The sequence below is a fragment of the Pezoporus flaviventris genome, unplaced genomic scaffold, assembly GCF_033815535.1.
Source record: "Pezoporus flaviventris isolate CSIRO_AGI_PZ_B2104156 unplaced genomic scaffold, CSIRO_AGI_Pfla_v1 ptg000031l, whole genome shotgun sequence".
NCBI classification, from domain to species: Eukaryota; Metazoa; Chordata; class Aves; order Psittaciformes; family Psittacidae; genus Pezoporus; species Pezoporus flaviventris.
Genome location: NW_026892579.1, coordinates 22,718,813 through 22,745,876, shown reverse-complemented (window position 1 = coordinate 22,745,876; position 27,064 = coordinate 22,718,813). Strand labels below are relative to the sequence as shown.

Here is a 27,064-nt window from a genome sequence, read left to right as displayed (position 1 = left end):
AGCAGTGGGTATTACGCTGCTGGACTTCTTAAAGCTTTACTACCTTTTTCGTAAATTTGAGCACACTGTGCAAATTGATTTTCACTTTATTCTGTTAAGGTTGCTTCTGAATCCAAAATGCAGCAGCGAAATAAACAGTTACCATATTTTGATGATGATGAAGAAATTGGAGAACCACATACAGTATTTATTGGTCCTATTGAAAAGTAAGATGTTTATCTTTCCCTGTATTGATTCTCTGAGTTTTTTTTCAGCCTGTCATACTTATTATTGATTATATTTTGTTTTTTTCTTTTCAGGTTGATAGTTTATCCACCTCCTCCAGCTAAAGGTGGTATTTCTGTGACCAATGAAGACCTCCATTGTCTAAATGAAGGAGAGTTTTTAAATGATGTTATTATTGATTTTTATTTAAAGTAAGTTTTATTTCAAATAATTTTTTTCTTGTCTTTGAAACCTGAAAAATTTCTACACTAAAAATTCATAAGTCAATTGATAATACTTGGTCTCCAAGTATATATAGCTCTAATTTAAAAGGTTGTTTTGTATCTTTGCTAGAAATTTTGATTCCTCTGCTATCCTGCTTGACAGTGACATTGTTCTCACTTGGAAGAAAGGTTCTTTAAAATTTCTTAGCATCTGAAAAGGAATTTTAACTGAAAAAAAAAGAAAAAAAGGCATTTTTTAAGTTCACTTGTTTTTTTTCCTGAGTATTTGTATTTCGTGGAATTTCATTTGTTCTGATTAACATAATACATACATTTTTTTTTGTGTCACTGATGCTGCAGCTACTAGAAGTATATTATGTTGTTATGCGCAGCTGTGTTTATGCTACACATAAAGCACATGCGTATAATTTTCAGTCTACTAAAATATTTTAGAAGTAAAAAGAAGTTCAGTGCATCACTCTGGGAGTGTTTGGAGATTTAGTGGCTGTTACAGACTATGAATCTTTCCTAGATTTTATAAGTATTCTTTATGTAATATATTCATTGAAAATTTATCTTGCTGCCATGATCTAAAAACAAATACAACAGCAGCAAAACAATTTGATTGAACAGAGAACTTAATATCTTGAAATATTTGGAACAGATTTTGCCTTAATTAATTCCTGTGGTTAGTTAGCTCTAATACTCTTTTGTCTCTTTTGTGAAAGGCTGTAACAGTGTGGTGGGGAGGTAGCACTGTTGGAAGTCCTTTTTACTTTTGGGAGAATACTTTGATGGAATTCACCTCCATGATTTTTTTTCTTTTGCTTTTTTATTTTTACTAACTAGATATTTGGTACTTGAAAAACTGAAAAAAGAAGATGCTGATAGAATACATGTGTTCAGTTCTTTCTTCTATAAACGCCTTAATCAAAGGGAAAGGAGAAATATTCATGAAACTTCAAACCTTTCGTAAGTCTGTTGATAAGTCAGTTTAACTAAGAGCTAAGTAGAGGGAAGACTACAAGAAGAGGTGCTTTACAGAGGTAAAATCCTTACAGACAATATTGTGCTACCAACAGAACTCTAGGAAGCATCCAGACCTATAACAGACATAAAATAAATGAAAATCTTAAGAAGCTGTTAAGGTGAAAATATCTGGAAAAGTAGTCTTTCACTTAAAATAAGCCAGCCTACAAATCATGTGTTTTCTTGCAGAATACAACAAAAACGACATGGGCGAGTAAAAACATGGACACGACATGTTGACATTTTTGAGAAAGATTTCATTTTTGTTCCCCTTAATGAAGCGTAAGTAAATGAACTTTTCTGTCACAGTCAGTAACGGTTTAAGCCCTCCTCATTCTGAAACTGAAAGTAATAGTGTGAATTGAAACTAAAAATTAAGAGAATAAACATACTTTTCCAGGTGATTAAAAAAAACAGTTATGAACCTTTAAGTTCATTGTTGTAGTCTAAGAAGTATCAGACAGAATAAAGACTGAGAAAAAATGAACTTTTCTGAGTACTTCTTCTGAACCAGTTCAGAGAATCAGTTTTACCTTGTTCTCTGAAGTTCATTCTTCTAAGCAGTTATTGCTGATAATTTTTGGATTTACCTTTTTTAGCTCTTACTTTTTGTTCTGATGAGATCTGTATGGTTTACGTGAAATCATTCCTTAGTTATATGAAACCTATATTGGAAGAAAATGCAATTGAAAATTCTACTGCCCTATATTTAGAGCTTTATTCTTTTTCTTTATATCCATTTGTCCTGATAAGTTTCTTGGGTCAGGAAGCAGACAGATAGCATTCTAATAGTTGTTAAGGAGTTTTAATGGTGTTTGCTTTCTTTAAGATCAGAGCAAGTTGTCACAAACACATTTCCATGTTTCATGAATAGAATCTAAGCTGTCCTTAATATTTAGGAATGTTAAACTGCTGCATTTAAAATATATACAATAAAAACATGAGTAAAGGACGGAGAGACAAGAGAATTGTAGCTGACATATCATAGGCATGCCTAACAGGTCTTTCAGTAATTCAAAGAAGTTTGGGTTTTTTTAAATTAGACTGTCTTCAATGAAATGTGTCTAGATACTATGCCATTGTGCAGTGGGAGGAAAATTTCTCCTCCCTATCTGAATTCTGAGGCTAGCTGTAGAGAGGCAGTTATGAGATAAGTGACCAGAGATCTGTTGTAAAGTTGAAAGTAAGTCCTTTAGAAAGCTGTTTACAAGTATGGACTTTGGATTTTGAGATGCTATGACCTCTGTATAGCCATGGGAAGTCAGCCAGCCCTTAGGTGGTAAAAATGACTCAGTTGTAAGATAATTCTCCCTGTCCACTGCCGGCTTCATCCTTGTCATCCCTCTCCTCCGAAGCTTTAAGTGCGATAATTTTGAGGTGTCTGTCACCTAAATTTTTGTTGCTTTAAAGCTTGTTGCATACTTCATATTCTGCTTTCAGAGGCCACTTTAACTGCCTTTGAATTTCAATAGAATTGAAGCTTTGTAATTGTCTAATTTTAATGTCTGTTAGACATGCATTTTTAAATACTGTTTTTCTTTTTTTTCCTAAACCACCTGCATAATACATAGTGAGGTTGTGTTTTGCTATTTGCTGTAGGGAATCTATAGGGAATCAGAAAACCTTCAGAAAATTTCTAAATCGGGTCAGTCAGTATCTATTTGCAGTGCCTCAGTCCCTGAATTTGCTACTGCTCCATTTCTAATGGAGTGGCAAGTCAGTGAAGTCTGAAGAGGGAATAGGAGATAAAAAGGAAACTGGAGCAAAACTTACTTTGTTTTGGGGGAAAAACTACTGGTTTTGGTCCTGAAAGGGTTAGAACGTCAGTTCTTTGAAAGGGTCACTCAAAGGCACAACAAAGGGAGGACAACAGAGTTGTGGTGATGCTATTACAAATACTCTTTTTTCCCCTTTTTAGTTCACTGTTGACAAGATTTCTTTAAAAAATTGTCATATACAATTGGAAGATCTCATAGGCAAAAGAATATGGGCAATTCCATTAGATCTGACTACTGTTGCTAGTGCTGAACTACCAGAAAACTTTATAGAGCCATAAAACATGAACTCTACAATCTCTGTCTCATGCAGTGATAATGTTAAAGATGAAATAAGCTTTAATTAAAAGAAGGAAAAGAATGCAAATAGTATGAGCAAATTGAAATAAACTAACTGCATCATATTAATGAGTTGGTGACTGATTGAAAGGAATGATCTTACCTTTAGAGAAGTTTCTGAAGGCTTGAGTAAAACCTGCCCAGAAAAGTGAACAGCTATTACAATCTACCCTTGATAACTATGGGAGGTTTGGTGTTTTGTGTGTGTGTGCACATAGGGGACACTCAGTATTTTGTTTATTTATTACAGACTCCAGATTTAACCATGAGCATTAATGTATTAATTATTTTTTAATGTATTTTTTCCTTTTCAGTGCCCACTGGTTTTTGGCTGTCATCTGTTTTCCTGGTTTAGAAAAACCCAAATATGAACCAAATCCCCACTATCATGAAAATGCTGCAACACAGCTAAAATCTCCGTCTTCAGATGGAGAGAGCAACACACCATCTCCTTCGCCAAATGAATTAGATGCACAAAACTCACCTTCCAAGTCCACGGCAAAGAAGATGTTGACCAAAAAGTTTAATACAGCTTTAATTGACCCAAACACTGAAACAGAGGACAGTGAGTCTTCATGTTGTAGAAGAAGTCCTTGTAGGGGAAAAAGTGCTTTCAAAAAAATAAATCAAATAGACAGTGATGTGGAAGAACCTAACACTGTGGAATCAGCATGCCATAAACTAGACCATAGGACTCTGGACGCGAATGGTATACAGGGTGAATTCACAACTGCTAGCCAATCTATGGGTATGTAATTGTAAAAATATGCACATTTTAATTAAAAAAATTGAGATTTCACATCTGCCACCACTTCTATGTTTGTGTAAACTTCGTACTTTGAAAGTTCAGTATGTGCTGAGATTCGAGTGCTTGCAATATAAGTAATTTATAGCCATTGTGTATTAAGCGGTTTTGTGGTTGTTGACATAACTTCCATGGCAAAAGGCTGGAGATGAAAAACTGTTTTCCTAAATCAGATTAAGTTTTCAGTTGTGTGACCTTTTTTCACACAAATGATTTTGTAGACCACTTTGCATCACTTAAGGCTGTAATTGTTAAGGAAAGGAAAGTAGTTGACTGTGGATCCCCATAATGTATGTGCATGGAGTAGTTGAATTAAGATTGCTTCAGCAACCTTGCTTACAGTGTGTTCCAGCATTTGAGGTTTTGCTTCAACACCATTAGGTTCTTTAATGCCCTTAGAGCAGGTATGTAAAAAGAGTAAAAAGAAAAATAAAAAAAATCACTTACATGACCTCCATGTTACATTTAGAGAGGCTTTCTTCATGCATTACTGCTTTGGAGGCTGATTTCAGCGCTCTTGAGCAGCATTTGTACCAAAGTGAGCTAACGTACTTTTAAAGGCAGATGAAGGAAATAGGAAAAGATTGTTTTCTCTGTTTGCTGCAAGGTTTGGATCCTATTCAGATAGAGATTGTATTGGTGGCTGATGGTCGTTCAGTTACCAACTAAACCACTGGGACTGCTTTGCTCAACTATTGCAGATGGTGTACCCTTTTATTAATGTAGACATTTGTATAGGTCACTGTTATGGTTTAAGGGTGAGATTCAGTTTGAGACTGACACTAATAAATGTTTAGGCATCTAAGTTTAGATGGGCATCTTAAACTTTCATTTCAGTCAAATGGAAGATGGGGATATAAGCCTTGGGTTTTCTGCCCAGCCTTCAGCTGTTGCTCCAGAAGGGTGTGGGTTTTGATTCTTGACCCTGCCAAACCTATAGGTATGTCCTTGATACCCTAGGGTATCTCAAAGGTAGCAGATGCCTCTTTGATAGTATAGTCAGTGGCCAAGAGGCCACCTTTTCCTGTGCTAAAGCAGACAGAGTGGCTGTCCAGTTGAGTAGTCCTAAGTCACATTAGTGTATGGCCTATTTCTTCTGCTAAGGTCTTTTCAAAGATACGGAGTAAGGCTAATTCCCAAGTTTGTCCCTGTGGAATTCCACTGGCAACCTCTTTCCAAAGTGTTTAAGTTCTCTGTTGAAGCATTTTCAAAAGCAGGTCTTTGCCATTTTTTCCATTAGCTAATTCATTGCCCTATTTACTGTTCTTACAGAAATCCTGGTTTTCTTCCTTAATAAGAAATATATCCTCCAGTGACACTAACCAACACTTTTTATTTTAGTGATTGTTTAGCTATATTATAGAGCCCTTTAAGAAAAGTTTTCTTACTAAGATTTTGGGGTTTGCTGGCATGAGTTATTTTTCACTTATTTCCACATATTTTTCAATTTTTCGCCTCAAAAATCTGTTCTGAAATTTTGCATGGTAGTATACTAAGACTAGTGAGCCTGTAGCCTTATGTATCTGCTTCTTTCACAGGTATAGCTGTAACATTCAATAATCTTTATATCTTCTGCTGCAGTTTCCCAGGTGACTAAATATGTAGAGAGAATAGGGAGTGAATTTACAGACACTTTTTTTATGTAGCAAACAGTGAAGTTTCACAAACATTTCTAAGCTGCTGCTCTCAGGAGAGCTGATCCTGCATTCTACCCTCCCTGGCAGTGCATTCTCAAGCTGCCTTTTCCTCTTACCAGCACAAGTCTTCACATCACTGCACAGTGAATCTGATCAAGGAAATGATTCAAGTAAAAAATAAGCTTGTGACTGTCTTTCTCAGTGTGGTCTATTGTGTGTGGGTATGTTTGATGTCATGGAAGAACCATGGGAAAGAAGGAATGGGAATAAGTGCTTATATGAGGATCCAAATGAGACTGCCGCTTTTGATGTCAGTAGCTTTTTATACTGTTTTACAGGCTTCATGGAACTACAGGGTAATTTCATGATAGTTCTTAGTCTGTCTTTAGAATATTTTTACTCATTTCACAGAATAAGGAACAGTTTCTGCTGTGTTACTTTGAAGAAACTTTTCACTTCTGTTCATATGCATGAATAAAATATTATATGTCAGCATTATCACAGTTATTGTGAGCAATCCTGGAGAAATCTTAGGTATTGAACATGAGTTTGGTCTTCAATGATGACATAGTATTTGATTAAATATACTGCTATCTGTGATTGATACAGATGGATTGCACAAAATCAGGCTAAACTATAGTGAAGATTCAGCTGATGGCAGTAAACTAAATGAAGATGAGCTTATAGATTTTTCTGAAGACCAAGATAATCAGGTAAAGAATTCAGCAATTTTATTTTGGAAATGTAAATTGTTGGTTTGTAGTTTGAATGGGCAGCTTAAAGCTGTGTCCACATTGTAAATGTGTCTAAAACTAGTTATCTTTACAAGTGTCAAATCCAAAGCACTGGCTGCATAGACAGTTTGCAAATTAGCTGGCAGGAAAGGATTGTACATTCATTCATTAAACTTGTATAGTAGGAAACTGCTGTACTAATCCCACATTTAATATTTTGTGAGTCTTTTACATAGTGACAACATTAGACAATGATTTTAGTGGAAACTCTGAAAGTCAACACATTCCTACCTTTCGTCTCTTCCACTCCCATGTTTACCTACCAGACCCAAGAACAAGTTACTCTTCTTTCAGCTGCTATTTCCTGGACATAAACAGACACCTTTATAAGTAGGTGCTACTTTGCTGTTTTGTTTCATTGATGCTTCTAATCAAATTTAAACAGCATGGATTTGTAATCAAGTAGTGTTCTTATTCAGATTGGAAGAAGTTTTAGACCTGTGGAACAACTGATCATTAAAATGCCCTTTACTGGTTCACTACGGGGTTTGAGGGTATTATGCCACAGCCCTGTTGCTTCTACAGTGTAAGTTCAACGTGAGCAAGCTAGGAGTTACACATTTATTCCTCCTAATTGGCCTTCCTGTTCATGTTCCAGGTGTATGACTCCAAGTTGTCCAAAATAAAGAATCGGAGACTATCAGATACACTGTCTAGGAATTACCTGGTTTTCACCTTTGAGTCCAGAACAAAAAAATATTTTCCAAAGTCTGCAGCTATTTGTAATGGCTTCCAAATAGTATGTATATGTCTGCACACACATAAAAGCTCCAGTTCATGTTGAAATCTGAAGATGTTTTTCATACAGACTCCACCCACCTCTTCTGTCATGCCACTTGCCTGAACATTCTGTGGTTCTCACCTGATGGAAGTGCCTTTCTGTCTATTCTGTAGCAATTAGAGTTCCCTGAATGGGCAGCAGTTTCTAATAGGAGAACATCTTCATGGCATAGCATGAGGATTTCAGTTGTAGGATCCTTCATGTTAGTATGTGTACACAATTCTCACCAAAAATGTCGCAAATTATGCTGATGCAGCTGTTCCCATTTTTGGAAAGCATCTTATTCCCTGTAACACAATGGTCTGCAGGAGTAATAGTGAAAATAGAAGGGAAAGAAACTATGGATCATTGGGATACTTTTAGATACAATGACTTACTGGCTTTGTTTATATAACTTCTATATCCTTCATAGCAATCAATATTGAAATTGAAAGGTCAAGGATATTCCCAGGTTTGTGGCATGACTGTTTTTGCAACCCATGATATATAATTTCACAGTGGTTTAATTTCCCTCACCCTGAAAACCAAGTTGGTTCATTCTGGAGTACAGATCAGATTTTAATTCTGAGTTCGTTGCAGATTTTGTCTCCTTTCTTCTAGAATGTAATGTACATAAAACTGCCAAGCAGGTTCCTAGTAGTCATTGGCAGGGGAAAGTATAATTTGGATTATAACTGAATAATGGAGATGCATCTCTTTTAAGCCAGCAATGATTTGAAAATGTCAGTTGCAGTTTTTTTTCTAGTTTCAGTGGTTGTTAAATAAATAGCACCATTCACTCTGTGTTATTCCAGCAAGGATTTGAGAAACCATGTGCCTAAAAGTTAGTAATGCAACCTTTACAAACTATGAATGGTTTCAGATTAAAGCTACCACTTTATTAAATTTGTGTTATTGGTCTTGAATAAGAATGGTAAGTATAGCAATAATTTCGTTTGCATCCGTTTGAAAAACAGTACTAGCTTTTAAACACCTGTAAAACATGTTCCTTCTGTAGGAAGACAGTAGTGACGATGGTGGCCTTCTGGATGATAACTGCAATTCAGAAATGGGACAATGGCACCTGAAGCCTACCATCTGCAAACAGTAAGTATTAAAACCATTAAAATGGAGATTTCATATAAAAGTTTATGAAATTGTCAAAGATGGTAATTATGGGAAATGGTCACACATCAGTGTTCAAACACTTTAATCAGCATGTTATTAGTGTTTGAGAGAGAATTTTATACTTAGTAGTATCATCTTCAGTGAGCAGAAAATTTAGTGAATGAAACTGCTACTGGTATGGAGGCATTCGGGGTTTCTGTTAAGCTTCTACTGCTTCAAGGCAGGTGAAAATTGTTTCTTCAAATAAGGCTGTTCTTCGATAGCTTGCATGTAGATACCTACAAAAAGAAGGTGCAGAAGCATATTCAAATGTAGCTTTCTGTATCAAAAAGCAGATTGATGTCTTAACTAACTTAATGCTGAAGAAAACCTTAGTCAGTACTCAAAATGAGTACAGGAAAACAGAAATAATTTTTAACCACCCCCATTTCCTATCAAAATGTGTTCTAGCTGTTTATTGTTTCTGTCTGTAGAATTAATTTTTTTTTCTAATAAGATTGTTCCACAGTACTAAATTCAGTTACTTTTTTTTTTTTTTTTTTACCTTTTTAACTGTTTTGGACTTGAAACCCTTTTTTTTACTTTTTATGTTTGAAACCCAGAAACTATTTCTTCATAATCATTGGCTGCAGTTGCTTGCATTTTGGTGTGACAGAAATACATGATTCCATATCCTGAAATACTGTTACTCGTACTGCTGTCTGACTGTCTCCTTTGTATTTTTTCACAATTTATTTATCCATTTTCTTCTTTGTGTGTGTAAGGGTAACTAGAAAGAGAAAGGCTTTCACAATGCGTGCTTACAGTGCACCATAAGAATAAAATTACATATTTATACATGGTATGGAATGTGTATGACTTACTGTTAATGCATTTTTATGAGGGGATAAAAATACATCTGTGTTGTGAGTTTTAAGAATATTTATGAGCTGCTGATTATAGCTTGGCTAAATTTGTCCCATTCTGTTGATAGATTATCCGTACATAATACTTCCCCCAGACAGTATTTTAATCCAAACATGGAATTTCATAAGATATTTGGCACTTAAGTATCAAAAGTGATTAAGAGCACTTAAATGCTTTACTATGTAACAACTTCCTTCCCCCAAAGTACTGGATTGATCATTTTAAAAAAGCATTGCCTATGTAAATAATATATTTTTTTTAAATAAGCAATTAAAACAAGTACAAGTAAAGGCAAATGTTATTCAAGTGATTATATGCTTATGCCTAAAAAATTGAATACATGTAAATGAATTTATAAATGCAAACAAACCTAGACATAAATGCATGCAGATATTTTATCTGCATTACTAGTTTGCAGTTTCTGTAAAGGATACCTTGTCTGAATGTATGTGTATTAGAAAGGAGAAAGCAGAGCTTTGTGAAAATTGATTTACATCCTATTTATCCCTCAAAATACATCTTGCACCTAATGCTGAGATTCTGAACTCTGGTATGAGTTAGCTTTGATGTATAAATCCAGCTGTGCCATATAAGGCAGCTGATATGACTGTTCTGTTTATAGCTGCTGCAGAGGTGGTGTCCTCTAGGTCAAGGGACAGGATGTAAGCATCTGTAGTGGACAGAAGTCTTCAGGCAAACTTGGTAGTCTAGAAAATGTTTGTTTATGGATATGTTATTTTTGAAAGTTTTTCAAATGGAGTACATGTGTGTTTTGTGCATAACTACCAGGTAGATTTCTGATTCATTGGCTGGAATAATTTCTTAAACGTGCAACACCTAGTGCCATCTTAGGTGCTACAGACTGCCCCATCTGCCCTCCAGCTGCTACTCCAGAAGGATGTTTTTGGGTTCTAGCACTTACTTTCTAGTCTCTTGCCAGTGTCCCAGATACCTTGTGCATCTAGAAGAGTACTAGACATCTCAGAGGGTTTTAAGCAACTAGTTTTTGCCTGTAACGTATGCTTTCAGTCTGACAGTATGCTCAGTGTATGGTTGAATCTAGACAGTCTTACATTTAGCTATCCCAGTTAGGGGATTATAGCAGTGCTGGTGAAACTTTATAGTATTGACCTACTTTTGTTCAAGGTCACCCCACTGTTTCATAGCTAGTTGTGTAACATTGTGCTTTCCAAACTGCTGTAAAATACCGTGTACTTAAAAGTTGTGTTCTCTCTTAGGCCCTGCATTTTGCTTATGGACTCCCTGAGAGGGCCTTCCCGGTCAAATGTTGTGAAAATACTACGGGAGTAAGTTTCATGTCTGGGTTTGGGGGTTGGTTTTCTGCAAAATTCTTCAAGAAGAGAGTTTTGATTGGCATGGTCTTTTATCATAGATATTTAGAGGTGGAATGGGAAGTCAGAAAAGGCAACAAAAGAAGTTTTTCCAAAGATGTCATGAAAGGTTCCAACCCAAAAGTGCCACAACAAAACAATTTCAGTGACTGTGGGGTGTACATACTGCAGTATGTGGAGAGCTTTTTTGAGGTATGTGATGTATCCCTGTTTGTATAACTGTTGGGGGTGGGTTTTCTGGATTGTTTTGTTTTGTTGGTATCCAGCAGCAATCGGTGGTGAACTACTAAATTATAACAGCTATAAAAGGCTCCTAGTGTAGCTGTTATAGCTATTTATTAGATTATGCATTATACACTAGTGTATACATGAACATACATAATATTTTTGGGGAAATAAACTGATTATCCTTTTTAGTTTTATATATGTATCAGCAATTGGAAGCCAATTTGAAATAGGCTTTTTTTCTAAGAGAATAAGAAAATACATATAGAGTCTTTTGTTTGTGTTCTTACTGTCCATAGTCTTTAAAATAACCCAGTAAGAACCCGAGTTCAAATTTGAGTTCTAAATCTAACCTAAAGATGCAGGACAAAAAGCTGGTTCTTTTCTCCCTAAGAACCGTAATTCTGAGTCAGTTCATTAATATGATACAAGTAGTTTTTCTTTAACTTGCAAGAAAACATGCAAATGGAATCATTACAGCTAAATGTCAGATCTTTAATCCACTGGAGAATTTGGTTAAACAATGACTTTAACTGTCTCGATCTTTCACAAGTGGTGGAGGTGTTGACACCGTCAGGTCTAGGGGAAGGAGAAGTGACAGTCAAGTGAGGTGTTGCCTGTATTGGACACAAACTGTTTAAGTCCATGGTTCTTGAGACCACTAAACTGTCCTGTTACTGAACCTTTCCTGGGGAAGTGTCTGTTTCTTCTCTGTTCCTCCACCCTCCCCATGTTCATACTTCATATGAGGGCAGAAAGGCTTCAGCAGAGTGCGTTCGTGCAGGTCAAAACCAAAAGCTTTTGCTTTACCAGTGAGTCTGTGAGAGCATTAGAACCATCCTCCTTCCTCTTTTGTACTTGGGAGATATGAAGAGCAACCAGGTTTTAATAATCTTAACCCCTTCCATCCCCTTCCTTCTTGCAAATGTATTGCTGAATTACATCAGGCCGAATCTCTCGTCCTGTCCGGTCTTGCAGTATGCAGCAGCATCGCCTGTCAGCGCATAGGGATGGCATTTAGATGCGTCAGGTAGCAGATCATGGGGTATTCACAGCACTAACACTGGTGGGGAGGGAAAAGCCATACTGGCTCCATGGTACTTCACTGCCGTACTGTTACTGAACGAGTAAGTTCAGCTGCTAATGTATTTCAAAACTTGCACAAAGTCTCATTGTTTCCAGCAGCTGTGCAAACTGAATGGGAGCATGTGGGGAGGGGTGCTTAATTTGATGTTTGTGGACTATTTAGGCACATCTTATTCTTGTTTGTCGATTTATTTTAAATACCTTGGTTTTAGTAATAACGGTTAAAATCATGATTTTTTAAAACCATGAATCCATGACAGGGTAGGCAGTGTAACAAGGAGTATACCTGTCAGCTGTCATAGCAAGTAGTTGCCAGCGCTCCTTCAACACCATGCCTGTTCAGCTTTGCCTTCGGGCCCAGGTGGGGCACCTCTGCCCTGCCAAAGGAGCCCCCCCCGTTTCCTGTCAGCAATTTGTGGGGGTGCCGGGTCAGGAGGGCTGCTGCGGCGCGGCTTCCGCCGCCAGGGGCCGCAGCGCTGCCGCCTCAAGTACGCGGAGGGGCCCAGCCGGCGGCAGAGCGCAGAGCCCCGGCGGCAGCAGCCGGGGTTTGCGGGGACGGGCATTGTCAGTTCCGGGGGACAGACCTGGCAACCCAGCACAAGGTGCACAGCTGGCTTCTGCCCCGTGTCCCTGCTCTTCTTCCCCACAATGAACAGTAACAAAAAGCCCCAGTCAAGGACGTGTTCAGATTAATGTAAACTGTTGTGTTAACCGCACTAACGTGTTCTTTCTCCTTCGTCTGACCTATTTGATGGGTTTTACCCATGGTTTTCTGCATCTTTAGTGTCATTCTTCCGAAGTCTACTTACTGCTGGTGTTAAGTAGCTTCATTGGCAAAGTCAGTTCAACGTAGGGGTTACTTTGTTGCCATTTTATTTAGCTAATGTTCTGTTTGGAGGTAAAATGATGCTGCTAGTACAGTTTATGGCATTTATTGATTTGTTCCCATGCAGAATGTCACTAGTTTTTTTCCCCAAGTAGTCTTGTTAGTGTTAACTCAGTGAGTGAATGTAATTCACTCAATATAAACTGGAATACAGAAAGAGAGGGATTTCTTTGAGAGAAAACACTATTCCACAAACTGTTGTATGTTTAGGGTGAAATTGTTGTACGGTGTCACAGAAGTGGCATAGATAATAACTCATAATTCTTTGAATTAATAACCTCTAGCAAGAAAACCAAATGCAAGTACAGAAGGGGCTGGTGGTAGCCAGAGGCTTTTCACAGACCTTGCTTTTTAGGGTGAAATGTTAAACTGACTTTACTAGTTGGTTATGGTCTTAAAGGTTATTTACAAGAATAGGAAAATTTAGCCGTTGATTCCTAATCAACTCTGGATAGCTTGATTGGTTTTACCTTAATTGTACATGTACAGAGTACACAAATCATAGAAATTTTGTTCCATGCTGATAGAATGAGGTGAGGAAGAATGTGCTACAGTTCTCTCCAGTCTTCTAGATTGTAACTTCTTACTGTAATATCCAAATGACCTTTCTTTTCAGAATCCTATTCTGAGTTTTGAGCTACCAATGAACTTAACAGACTGGTTTCCACGCCCAAGAATGAAAACCAAAAGAGAAGAAATACGAAAAATAATTCTGAAGCTGCAGGAACAGCAGAACAAGGAAAAGAAGGGACAAAAGGACGCAAGTTCAATGGAAAGATCTTTGCAGGAAAAAACAGAACAACTTACCAACAGCAGCTCAGACTGAGTGTTGTATCTGTTGCATGTTTGCTCCACAATCAAAACTGAAACATACATTTTTGTCTGCCCAGACTAAAGATTTGGCGTATTCTCTGCTCAGAGTCTCTTGGGAATGTTTAATGCTTGTATAAATGTGTGTCATAAAATGATTTAATTTCCACAAAGATGTGTATTAAGTAAGCGAGTCTGTACATATGTTAATGAGGCCAACTTTTTCAGCATTTGTAATTACTTTTTTTCCACTTGTTAGGGAGCTTTTGTTATGTATTTCTGTTAATAGAACTTAAATAGCAACTTCTAAACATAAAGCAAATAAAGAAAATATTTATAGGATAAAATGGGTAATTTTTTATTTTTCAGTAAAGTTGTAATGTCACAGGCTTAAGTAACACATAGGAAATTATTTGGTAGTGAGATAATTCATATTTTGACCCTATTTAGTTGCCCTTTACAAGATTATTCTGCTTGCGCTACAAACAATAATGTGGGTGTCTCAATGTACCATGGCCTCAGAGAGGGTGATCCCCATCCTCCCAGTATCTTAAGTGTAGGCAGTATAATAGTTAATAGGACTGCTTCAGATTTGGGGTTTGAAAGATACGCCTTGCAATGAAAATAATTCCACCCTCGCTTCAGTGGGATGGGCTAGGGAAAGGGGGAGAATGCTCTTTGACCAGAGATAACTATTCAAACAGTATTATAACAGTGATTTCAATGAAGTGATCTTGAGTGATACTATTAAATCATATTTTGTGGATCCCAATTGTTGTACAGGTGTATTTTGAGACTTTCTTCATTATAAAGTTGTATTTTGGTAAGTGTACTTGGAATAGCAAGTTGCCCACATTACATTTTCTATGTTATGATTCTGAATGTTACATTCATATGTGCTTTATCTAAGTAATGAACATTTAAAAAGAAAAAAGTGTACGATTACTATTTTTTGTAATATCCACGCAAAAAAAAAAACCAAAAACAACACAACAGAATACCAGTGTTCATTGCTTGATTGTTTGTTCTTGGCTTTAGGTAGCATCAGACTAATGTTGGGATTTGTTTGGATATTTCCAGCATATTTTGATTTTTACAACAATCTGAAATGCCATCGTTGCTTAAACTGCAAACAGCCTTTTTGCCTTGTTAAAGAAAGGCTTTGGTATTCAAATGAGGAAAGGAAAAGATGGTTTGTGCAAGGAGGTATACATACACAGTCTTCTAATACAGATATCTTTGAAAGGAACCAGAAACTGTCTCTCCCCAGGAAGAAATCTCTTGGGGGGAGAAAGACGGACCTTCTGCCCCTCCTTGCAGACAGTATTTTCTCTCCTGATTTTCCTGCTGGCAACATCATTTGTCATTCCCTTCTCCCACAGAGAAGCAGCAGAGAATTCATTAGCTGAACTCTTCGTGTCCCCAAAGACCAATTTTTATGCACAAGATCAAGTCTAACCCCGTATACAGGTTCTCCGTGAGTTTTCATTCTCACTAAACCCTGAAAACATGGCTGCTAAGGATGTTACTACCAGGGCATTCCTGCATAGACAGCTGTCTGTGTGAAACCCTCTGTTTACAAGGGGGCTCACTCCCCAAGGCAGAGTGATTTCACATAGATTGCATGGGCTGCTCAGCTTTTGTACAGATAACCTGTGGGATTTAGGGGAGTTGTTGGTTCCTGCATCTCTTTCCTCTTGCATAGACCCTGGGCCCCGTGGATAATATATAAGCACCACGTACATTACGTTAGAGATAGCACCTACACGGGTTTCTAATTGCAAGTATGTGGGGGCAATCTTCCGGATTACAAATTAAATATGTGACGTGCACACCTCCGAGTTGTTTCCTCCATCAAATTTATCCACTATGGTTGCTGTTGCTGGGGAAAATCTGTGATAAAATAGTTTCAGGTGGTTTTCCTACAGGCTCTGGTATACCTGACTTTAGTGCAACTGACTTGCTGGAATAGTAGTTTATGCAAATGCAAGTAAATCAGCTATGGCTTGTAGAGAGGGAAGGAAAAGAATTTCTTGGAAATGCCAAGCAGAGACAATTGCAAATAGAATGTATTCCTTCCAAGTCTAGTCTTTCCCAATGGTGTGTTCTAATTATATGGGATATATCCAGATTTGATCAATATCATAGCTTGTTTTACTTTTTCTAACATTTGTAATGCCAGTTCATAATTTGATGCTGTAGAAGATTCTCTTGCTAGGAATGCCTGGTGCTTCCTGCATTTCCTTCCTCTTTCCTGTCCTCCTTCTTCCTCCCTCCACTTTTTCAAAGCTGTGAAGAAAGTGTTTGATTTATTATCATTTAATGTTAAAGGTCTCGAAATCTTCAGTCACATACAGCAAGCTAATATGTTAAATATAGGAAATTTATTTTTTTAATAAAATGTGACATTAATAGAAAAAAATGCACAGAATTAAGAATGAGTTATTTAAAACCTTACTGAAAAGTTAAAAAGCTCACTGCTGCGTGCTTGTAAGGTATTTGTCCTGAATGCAGTGGTCAGCTACACTACAGTGTTTTGCAGTCTTAACCAAGGAGTTTCACCAGTGAGCTTTCTGAATCACATTTATTCAGTGGAAGTTAGTGGGGGGGGACTAGAGGTGTTTGTTTAATAATTATATGGCAACACACGCACTGAGGCAAGTGTAAGTTGTATGTTCCTTTATAAGCTTTTTAAGATTACAGATGCTTTAAGAGTAGCGTGACTGCATTCTGCAGTGTAAGCTATCAGATGGCTGCCTAATTAAATGTATCTCTTCGGATTGTTTTTCACGTCGGGTAGAATAACAGTTAAGAATTCTTATTAAAGTTTTAGGTCACGTAGCATAAAAAATGCATGTACTTCTGGTGGATAGCTGCAAAAGCAGAAGAGACATCTAAGTAGTCCCTTGTGACGTTCTTGTTTTTCTTGCGTAAGGAACTGAACACACTCTGTAAAGACCAGGGAGTTCAAACATAAGAACTGTGATGTTGATTTTTTGAGGTCGAATCTTAACTTCCAAAACAGTCAGTAGAGTTGAAAAATCAAGCAAACTACCCCATGATGAGAAAACCATGCTGTTGTTGGGGTTTTTCCCTCTTTTTTTGTTGGTCATGTATAGCCTAGCAAATGAGTAAAACAGAACAAGAAGCTATTGCATGCATGATTTTTAATTTCTCTTAATGTAATTCCTCTGGAAATTGGAGTGAACTACTAGACTTCCCTGATGAACAAACTGCAGCAGTTTCTTTACGAATTTACTGTAATTTTTTACTCAGATTTTTCAATAGAATGTATTTTCATTGCTCACTGGTTAAAGCTTTATACTGCCCTTCATTGATAATATGATACTTGTGGTCTAGCATATATGAACAGAAGTAGCTGCTGTAAAGGGGCTCAGAGTCCACGTTCTTGGGGTTACAAGGATGAGAGGTGCTGGAGTCTGGATAAAAGATTTTATTTCATTTTGGTATGGCACTTTTTATAACAGCCTGTCTTAAGTTCTGCATACTCAGTACCCCTGAAGAACCTCTGTGCAGTGACTTGTGTTCACAACGGTGCTTCTCTGCCCCAAGTGTTCTGACTTCCCATCTGCCTCTGGAAATCAAAGGGGAACTGATGTTACAAAGTACAACTTTGAAACATAAGGGGTGAGGTAGCAGCTATTTCCCTTATCTTTCACCACCATATTTTTAAATCAACTTGTTTCTGCTGAAGTCAATCACACCTGCCCAAAGATGTGATGAAAGATGTCTGTTTCATAGGCTCCAGTCTGGTCTAGTGAGGATGTAATCTGGGAAGTGACTGTTCCCTCTGTTGTGGCCTCTTGCAGTTTTCTGACGGGCTAGATTTTGCTTACTTTTATCAAATTTGCATGTGGACTTGCACAAGGCTGCCGTTACAAAAGGAAAGTTGGTAATGTACACCACAGCTAGGGGATTCTTTATTCAGCTCTGCAAGTTAACTGCAAGCCGCAACCTAGATTCAAACAGCCAGGCTGCTACTTTGCTGGGTCTCTGGGTCCCATTTTCCTTTTAGTTTTTACCTTGCCTTTTTCCTGTGTGGCTTATGGTTGATGTTCCTGGAGGAGAGTAAACAGCACTATTTGTGATGGAAAACATTTAAAAAGATACATGAGCTACATTCATTTATGAATATATACAAACAGAAGGTTATATGGTATCCATATTGTAGCGAACAAGAACCTTGTCTGCCCTTTTTTTTGTCTTTTCCATGCCTCCTGATTTTGTTGGGTTTTGTGATCAGATTCTCTTGAGAGCTCTTTGGGTATGACTTTACCCAAAGTAATCATCCGTGTGTAATGGTAACTAACTCAGGGGAGGGAAGAACACTTCTAAACAAAAGAGTCTTGTGTATAAGAAAAACAGCAGCAGGGAAAAGGAAAAAAAACACCAAAAACAAAACAACAAAACCCCAAAACAAACAAAAAACCCAAAACACAACCCACAAACAAAAAGCTGGATGTGCTTTAAAAATTAATGTTTTACTTTAACAGAACAGTCAAAGCCAGGGAGTATATGTGTCCATTTGCCCAATATCATAGATGTAGATAGATAGTATTTTAAAAAGTCCATATTCAGGGTGAGATTCTCTTTTATGGTATATAAGCTGTCTCAATACCTATAAGGTTAATGGGAGCCAGACTGGTTTGTTTCAGCCGAGTACTTTTCCCCCTGTAGGCAGTAAGGAGTCCACTTAAGGGGGAGCACCCTGCTCCAGCCAGTGGGAGCTTCCTGGTTTTGGAGTCTGCTTCGGCTCTGGTCTTTAATCCAGAAATTCAAGCATGTTAGATTTCCCCTGTGGTTTAAGTTGGTGAAATTTATCAGCTGTTTACACAAAACTGTATCTGTTTAACCATATTTGAAAGTTCAGGAACTTGGTTTACTTTTGCACGTATACTGATGACAGCTAAATGTATACGTACTAAATATACTGATGCCAACTCACAGCAGTGGTGTGCAAACTGTTACTACAAGCCTCCTTGCCTGTTGTCTACTAAATACAACAGTTTTTAAATCAAACTCTGTGACACTGCCTGTTTACATCAGGTTTGTTCTTCCTAACTCAAATTTTTGAAAATTACCATTGTGTTTCCCTTACCTTTGCACGCACTTAAGGAGGAATGCAGTGGTAGCATGGATCGGGACACTAGCAACTGATGGACCAAACCTACAACAGTGATCACAGAATCACAGAATGGTTTGGGTTGGAAGGGACCTTAAAGATCATCCAGTTCCAACCCTCCTGTCATGGGCAGGGACACCTTCCACTAGACCAGGTTGCTCAAAGCCCTGTCCAACCTGGCCTTGAACACTGCCAGGGATGGGGCAGCCACAGCTTCTCTGGGCAACCTGTTCCAGTGCCTCACCACCCTCACAGTAAAGAGCTTCTTCCTAATATCTAACCTAAATCTCCCCTCTGTCAGTTTACAGCCATTCCCCCTTGTCCTGTCCCTGCACTCCCTTGTAAAGAGCCCCTCTCCAGATTTCTTTTAGGCCCCTTTAGGCAGTGGAAGCTGCTGTAAGGTGTCACCGGAGCCCTCTGTTCTCCAGGCTGAACAATTCCAGCTCTCTTAGCCTTTTTTCATAGGAGAGATGCTCCAGCCCCATAGGAACTCTCAGGAAATACTTGGGAATTTGAAGCTCTAGGATGAGTGTATTATTTATGCATCAGGCTGAAAACAAAGTATTTTAGCTCTAGCAAACTGCATATTCTGTAGCTTCAAGCCTGGAAATTTATTTCATACTATACGTCAGTAATATGTAAGACTGTGTGTTGGTTTGGTAATAAAAGAAGATCAGACAGGCTTGTCCCAAAGGAGCAATATTAAAAGCATGACAATTTTCTCACAGAAAATGACACTAAATAGGACATAAGTTGCACTGGAATGCAAACAAATGGAATATGTTTCTTACTTAAACGTTCCTTGGTTCTGAAACCTAAACTGTTTTGTAAACAACATTGTCATAGTATGTGTCCGTGTTACAAAAGGGCAGTAAAAGGCCATGAGAAGTTGCTCAGCCTCCTCCCATCCTACAAGACCACTGAAGTTTTCAGATTTCAGACAAACTCTGCAGTGACTCCTTACACTGCAAATGGATATTTAGGTTCCAGAAGCAATGCTTGCCTGGATGAATGTGCTGAATGTGTTTGTATGGACAGCTTATGATACAATATTTAATTAGGAAGTGATACAGCTTCTTTTTTTTTGCCCAGGGAAACCAGGCCTTTGTTGTGCCAAGATAGTGCTCCCTGACTGAATTTCTTAGTCCTTTTTTTGCTCACACCTTACTGCCCAGTCATTTTTGTGAGCTTTTCATTCTAGTCTCAATTCTTCTCCGGCTTTCACATATAATTAATGAACTCAGATGCAGCAGTCACCCTGATCTCTGGGTCTAATTTGCATCCCTGTTTCTCAGTTACCTGTGTGAAGCAAGTAAGTCCTCTGAGTCAAAGGACATTCCGTTTTTCACAGGGACATTGTCTATTTCAAATGCTGTTATTGCGCCCAGCGAGCCTGTGCAATCTCCTTCCTTGGAAATACTCAAAAGCCATCTGGATATGGTGCTGTGTAACTGGCTCTGGGTGGCTCTGCTGGAGCAGGGGGTGGACCAGATGACCTCCAGAGGTTCCTGCCCACCCCAACCACTCTGTGTTTGTGTAAGCTTGCTCTTGATTCCTGTGCTTGGTGAGACAAACCTGGGAGGTGTAGGCAGCTGCAAAGCAAATCCTGGGCAGCACTGCAGTGGGAGTGCTGCAGTTACAGGTGTGCTGACTGAGAGCGAAGCCACAGGGGTTGAGGCCAGCCCATTAGTAACACTCATCAAGAGCTTGCAACTTGGCTAAATTTGGTGGCATTGAAAGACTGATGGCAAGGGCACATCTCTGGCATACAAGGCAAATGGCTTGTTGAGTTGAAATCTATGCTACAAGTCTGTGGGAAACTTTCTTGCAGCACTTGATCAGTGTTAACTATTCTTTAACGTCATGAGCAGAAACATTTTAGCCAGCAGTCAATTTACAGCACATGCCTTACTTGGACCATTTTAACTGAGCAGCTAAAGGTTAGTGAAGGCGTTACAAGCTACTGAAAGAAAAACACAGCAATTTTTGATACCTGCTGTTTTTCTAGAATAATTTAGGTATTTTGTTCATCAGAGAAGTTTTCAGGTAATAACTTTATAAACATTAATTATACAGGCAACCTTGGAGTCTTGTAAAAATCATTTATAAAAGGTTAGAAAGTGTCAGAACTACTGGTATCAGGAACTGGTGACTTTACCTTTAGAACAGAAATATGACTTGGCTGCAGCTATTCTGGGGAAACATGCAAGCTAAATGTGCTTTAAAGTAGGACCTATCAAGCATATTAACTTCTGTGATGTATTAATGATTTCTGCTTTTTGTTCATATGACATGCTCCAGTTTGTGTCCTGTGTATACCAAACTATTCACAGTCCTCCCATTTTTCAGCCAATGTGACACTAAATTACTATTTATATAGTCAGAAATCCCCTGAGTTCAGGGGAGGAAATGTATTTTGATTCCAAACTTAATTTTACCCACAGAGTTTATCCTCATTTGTCTGAGAACTTGACATTGCTAAGAAGAGCATTCTGAATCCATGAGGTTCGATTATTTATGCCAAGAAAACACCCCCATTTACTAGTATTTTCATTGAATATCAACATCTGAGATGTCATTCTGCATCTGTTTCAGATATGTGGTTTCACAAGGAATTAACTAAACTACCAGGCTATCTTTAGTCTTTCCCACCTGGTTCGCATTACTAGAACTGTGAACAGGTAAGTGATTTGCATTATTAGCAGATTTAGTAACTGAGTCAGAACTGGGCAATTTGGCACTCCCAGAGCCAAATATGCACACCAGGAGAGCATACCATGCTGCACTGGGTATTTGCCTCCTCACTGAGGATTGCCTTATCTTGTACTTAAAGTCCTGCCACAAGGGCTGAAGAGCTGGCGGTGGAATTTAAGGGTGGGTGTAAATCCCAAGTCAGGGGCTACTCACCAGCAGGAAAGCACTCAGTGTGAGGTTTGATGTCATCTAAGTTTGTCATGTATGGGGAGGGTATGAGGGGGCAAGTTTAGTTTGTGTGTGCTTTTGACAGTGTTCAAGTGCACGTGTAACTGCACTACAAAGGAAACTGAACACGGTGCCACTTTGGCAGCCTATGTTTCTGGCAAAGTATTACCCTTCCTTCATACAGCAATGGTCCCCAGGCAAGTTCATTGAGTGGTTTGCCCAGATGGGTATCAGTGACAGAATCTGCATCTTTGAGAGTGGATTTGATCAACCATCAATGTAAATTGAACTGTTTCTGTTCTGGATAATAACCCCACAGTGATATGGGAGGGCTAGACAGGAGAGAGGTGCCTGCAAGAGCTTTGCAGGATTTCATTCTTGTTTTAGCAGCATTAGCAATCTTCCTTTTCAGCCTAGCAATGTGTTCCTCACACTGCTTTTAATCAAGACTATATATTTTTAACTTGCTTCTTACATCAATGTGAAAGTGTAGGAGAGCCGCATATTTCGTGAATTAGATTACTGCCAGACCTCCTCTGGTCCCTGCCCAAAGGTGTGTCAGCCTTTGAAGGGGATCACTCATTCCTCTTAACCTCTTTCCCGAGATTGGCTCAAAAGCTGAAGCTAAAAATGTCTAAAATGAAATGTCTGAAACAGAATAGAAAAGCAGTCCTCACAGTATCTTTAACAGGACATGATCATCAAGGAACATTCTAGGTGAGCAGTGGCCTTTAGAGAAAGGTTTAAAAATTGATTAATATCCTCACAGAATTCACTAAAAAATGTCTCCACTTCTCTAAGAAGCGTGAGAAGCCATCAGCACCCACAAGCTACCTATTTACTGCAGACTACTTTCATTTTTCAGATGACCCTGCAGTTATTTTATTGACAATAGCTGTTTCTCACCAAAAAGGTGATCACAGTGTGTGGCTGGGGGGGGGGGGGGGTGAAGGCAAGAAAGCAAAACTTAATTACCATAGGTTATTTTTCCATTGTGTATTATCTGCGTGGCTTGTACTGGGCTCTCATTCCTTCTCCAGATGAAATATCTAAACCAGTGGGGCCCATTCTACTTTTAACATGCATGAGAGTGGGCCTGTGTTGTCTTTGCCAGAGAGAAGCTTCAGCAGAAACAAAAGCAAATCCTTTCCCTAGAGACATGGGGCGTGTTGCACCAGGAATGAAATCTATCTGTCTTCAAATATTGGGATGACTACAAGAATATCTTCCAGCTATTCTAGTAGCTGTAATCTCATTTTCCTGCCCTCACCATTTGGGTTCAGAGAATGAATCTGCTCACAAAAGTAAAACAAAAGAAATGGACTTCAGCAGGATTATAAATTGACAAGTTCAGTATTCCTTTTACCTCCTTTCATGCTGTTATTTACACAAGTCTATTTCTTTGGAGCTACCCACAATTCAAAATAATCTTTCTTTGGAGCTACCCACAATTCAAAATAATCTATTTGCTTAATTAAATTATCCTTTAAGGAAAGGAAATTAAAAAATGGGGGATACCCCAAGAGACCCACTCCCAGTCAAAACCAGAGTTTCAGAATGGGTCACACATTGTTAGGGGGGAAAGGCAAAACCATTAACCTTCCCTAAGTAACATCTTGTCTGATAACAAGAAAAAGGAAACTATTTACCAATTGTAATGAAACAGGAAGAATTTAAATAGGAGCTCTTGCTTTAAAACATAATGTCTGATTTTTTTCTAACTCGAACAAAACTGTTGAAATACAGAAGGCCTGTGGAAAAGTCAGAATATTACAAAAATTACATGTAGTCAAAACTGGCATTCATGTAAAGTCTACTGGAGAGAAAGAGGAAGGAAAAAATACAAGGATAATTTCACAGATGTCAAAATCAGAGAATTGTGTGTGCACATAATACTAAGTGAAAGGATGCAGATAAAACGACTTGCACTCCAATTTCCAGTACATAATTCACATGATAAGGAAATAAGTGGTGCTTATCTAGAGTAAGCCTCCTTGGAAAGAAAACAAAGGTTGATCCTGAAAGGAACGTCATGTTGGAGTTGGTAAGCAACTACTGCTAAAGTCCCAGCAAATGTTCCTGTTCTTTCTCTGTCTCTGAACATAAGCTGCTAAACCTTGAGCCAGTTAGAATTGTTCTTTTCCAAACATATGAGCAAGCTATTCTTTATTCAGACAAGTAACACATAAATCGTGCTGGCATGACTATATTGGCAGCTACGATGGCTACGTTTGGAAACTCTGCAGGGGTAATTTCCAAACAGTTTTAAACCCAGTGAGTTTGGGTTTAGTTGTTCTCAGAAATTAACTGCGAAACTGTAAAATCATGTTGGGGAGTATCAAGGCACCACTAAACTGAAATACTCAACAGTCAGGGAACTCTAGGAGGTGATGCTGACAAGCTGTGAGTTATTTTAACACAACCACATGACACAGAGACAGTGTAATGACATCACATTCATACGTATTTAGAGTGTGCCAACAAAGCAATGTGAAGTAAATGAACTTCTGGCCTTGTTAAGTCAGTGGCTGACTTAAGTCAATGCCCATGGACATTTTTATACGCAGAACTTAACCCATTACTTGCGATGTGTAAAACAGTTGTAGCTACGTGTAATCCATGGGGAAACAGCTAATACCAACATGATGTAAACACAAGTGTTTTGTCTGAAAAGATGCATAAAGTGAAGGCTTGTTGTCGATATCAAACCTGATTTTTGCATTTAATTTTCATAATTAAGTGTGGGGAGAGAAACTGAACACCCATCGTACTAACCACCTGAGAACCAGTGTGAGAGCCTTTACCTTTTTTGTATTTGTATTGAACGGTCTAAATTTTAATCGACTGAATTACACATAAGAATCTACTTGCACAGAAATGTAAATAGCCAGGACATTGTATCCTGAGATGAAAACATACATAATAACCTCCCAGAGTTTTCTGAGAAGTCACCTGGGGCCCTTTACCTGCTCACCCTTCCAAACTACCAGTCATCAGCCTCTGACAAATGCAGTTGCTCGTGCAATTAACACATATTTTTAAAATATGTGACAACTTTAATGACAGAAACTGTTTACTATGACCTGTAACAACCTGAACTCATATTAAAATATTCAGTTTTACTTCCTGAGTGAAGGAAGACACCTTGGACATGTAGAATGTCATCAGTTCTTTGCAGCAGGGCTACAGCAGAGGGGTGTGTGTGTGTATGTTGATAGTCCTGTTAGAATGTCCTGATTCCTTGTCTTGGTGATCTTTCTCCCTTTGGCGCTCTCACGGGATACCTGGTAGGCTGTAAGGAATAATGCATTGGCACATTTAACACAGCACTAATAAATATTTCCCATTCATTGTATTTCTTGTTCATCGCATACCCTCATGGTCTGACAGGTAGAGCATAGAGCATGGTCTGATGGTAGAACCTGCCCCTGAGTGAAAACAATGCTGGCAGACCTCATCTGTGCATTGCAAATTGCCAACGGATGCTCCTTGCCTGACACACTGGGGTGCAGGAGGAACAGAGGGATGCCAAAGGCACTCAGCTCTCCCTCCCAGCCTCCAACTGTGGTTCTCCTGTATACAGCTATTAAGTAAAAATTGGTTGTCTTCTCCACGCTGTTCTCGGTGTTGTGAAAAGTCCTGGTTAGTGTGAAATTACAGAGGTTTGTTCAGCTTTCCTTGGAACTAAACTGGAAATGCTTCCTGCCAACTAATACACAGGCAAAGGGTGCAGTCAATACATTTTGCCTGTTTTTCTCTTTCCACCTCCCCCACCCCCTTTTGTTTATTTTGAAGTTCTTACATTCTAATTTTACTTGTGAGTTTTCCTGTATTTTCCCAGAGGATTTACAGAACAGACACTGCTGTGTCTCCGGTTATTTTTAGATTTTCCAGGGAGAAAAGAGAGAATGGAGATGCGCTTCTCCTGATGAGGGAGTGGCATGTCAGATAGCACTTGGCACTGCTCGGCTTCCATGGCACTGAGGAGGCCACCGGTTAGTTTACACTGAAAACACTTTGGTGGCTATTTCCTGGCATTGGATATTCTGTTAATAGAGGGAGGTTCAACCAGTCAGCAAATTTAAGTGTGCATTTAATTCTCCAGTCTTTTTTTCCTTTTTCCTAGATAACTATTATCCTTATCTGTCTTTTACAAATAAAAGTAAGGCTGAACAAACAAAGCCCTGCTCTGAAAGGTAATGCCAAAGGCAACTCCCATTCTCTAGAAGTTATATAGTGTTTTGATTTGTCCAAACTGTTAAACATTCCTAAATTACCTCAAGCAAAGATGGAACTGTCGCATTCACCTTGCTGCTTTGCAGGCGTGAGGAATGTTTCAAAAACCAATGCAAGCTCACGGCACATTTCAGGAGCTGTGGGAATGTTAATCAGGACACAGGATTTAACTCCACCCGTGCTCTGCCCAGGATGCAGGATTACTCAGGCACTTGGTGTACTCCCATTTTCCTTTCCCTGTGTACATCCACACTGATCCCGGACAGAACCTTTACCTAGAGAACCCCCTGGGTTTTCTCTATTGCCTAAAAAAGGCCAAGGCATTGTTATGGCTGTTGTATTTACAGGGGTTGATATGGCTGGAGCAATTTTGTTTAAATTATTTATCAGCTAGCAGCTGTACTCACAATGTCCCTGTGTTGTCCAAATGCTCAAAAAGAGTGCAGTGAAGCACACCCTGCTAAAGAAAGGTAGCCAGGGCTGCAAGATAAAGGAAAACACAAGAGATTTTGAAGTATGGCCTGGTTTGTTTCCCTTTGTCAGCAAAACACAGAAGAATTTTATGGCTATCAGGTGGAGAGCAAAGAGGCTTTGCGCATACAATCAGTGACATTGTGTCACTTGTGAAGCATTGTGCAAAGAAAGCAAAGGGTTTACAGGGAAGCTGACAAACCAGCTGGCGATGCTTGGAATGAATGCTCGTAAAGCTGAGGGACGCAAACTGCAGCACAACGGGTCAGGGAGGGGCGGCTGTTGGTGCCATCGGTGCTGTGACACCATGGCTGAGCATGATGCAATGCATC

General features: G+C 38.7%; 1 protein-coding gene across 6 annotated transcripts in view; it reads left to right on the top strand.

The window, feature by feature from the left end:
* The window catches only part of SENP6 (SUMO specific peptidase 6), a 76,758-nt gene extending 60,376 nt beyond the window's left edge, over positions 1–16,382 (top strand). For 4 of the 6 annotated variants that reach the window (XM_061460451.1, XM_061460448.1, XM_061460449.1 and 1 more), the window contains 11 exons: positions 100–206; positions 300–416; positions 1,278–1,400; positions 1,647–1,739; positions 3,886–4,319; positions 6,623–6,726; positions 7,406–7,546; positions 8,586–8,674; positions 10,840–10,908; positions 10,995–11,145; positions 13,767–16,382. In XM_061460451.1, the coding sequence (XP_061316435.1) occupies positions 100–206; positions 300–416; positions 1,278–1,400; positions 1,647–1,739; positions 3,886–4,319; positions 6,623–6,726; positions 7,406–7,546; positions 8,586–8,674; positions 10,840–10,908; positions 10,995–11,145; positions 13,767–13,976 (1,638 nt within the window). In that variant the 3' untranslated portion in view covers positions 13,977–16,382. The remainder of the gene's footprint in view (positions 1–99; positions 207–299; positions 417–1,277; positions 1,401–1,646; positions 1,740–3,885; positions 4,320–6,622; positions 6,727–7,405; positions 7,547–8,585; positions 8,675–10,839; positions 10,909–10,994; positions 11,146–13,766) is intronic. The other 2 variants (XM_061460452.1, XM_061460450.1) reach the window with 1 other exon arrangement.
* Positions 16,383–27,064: the final 10,682 nt, after the last annotated feature.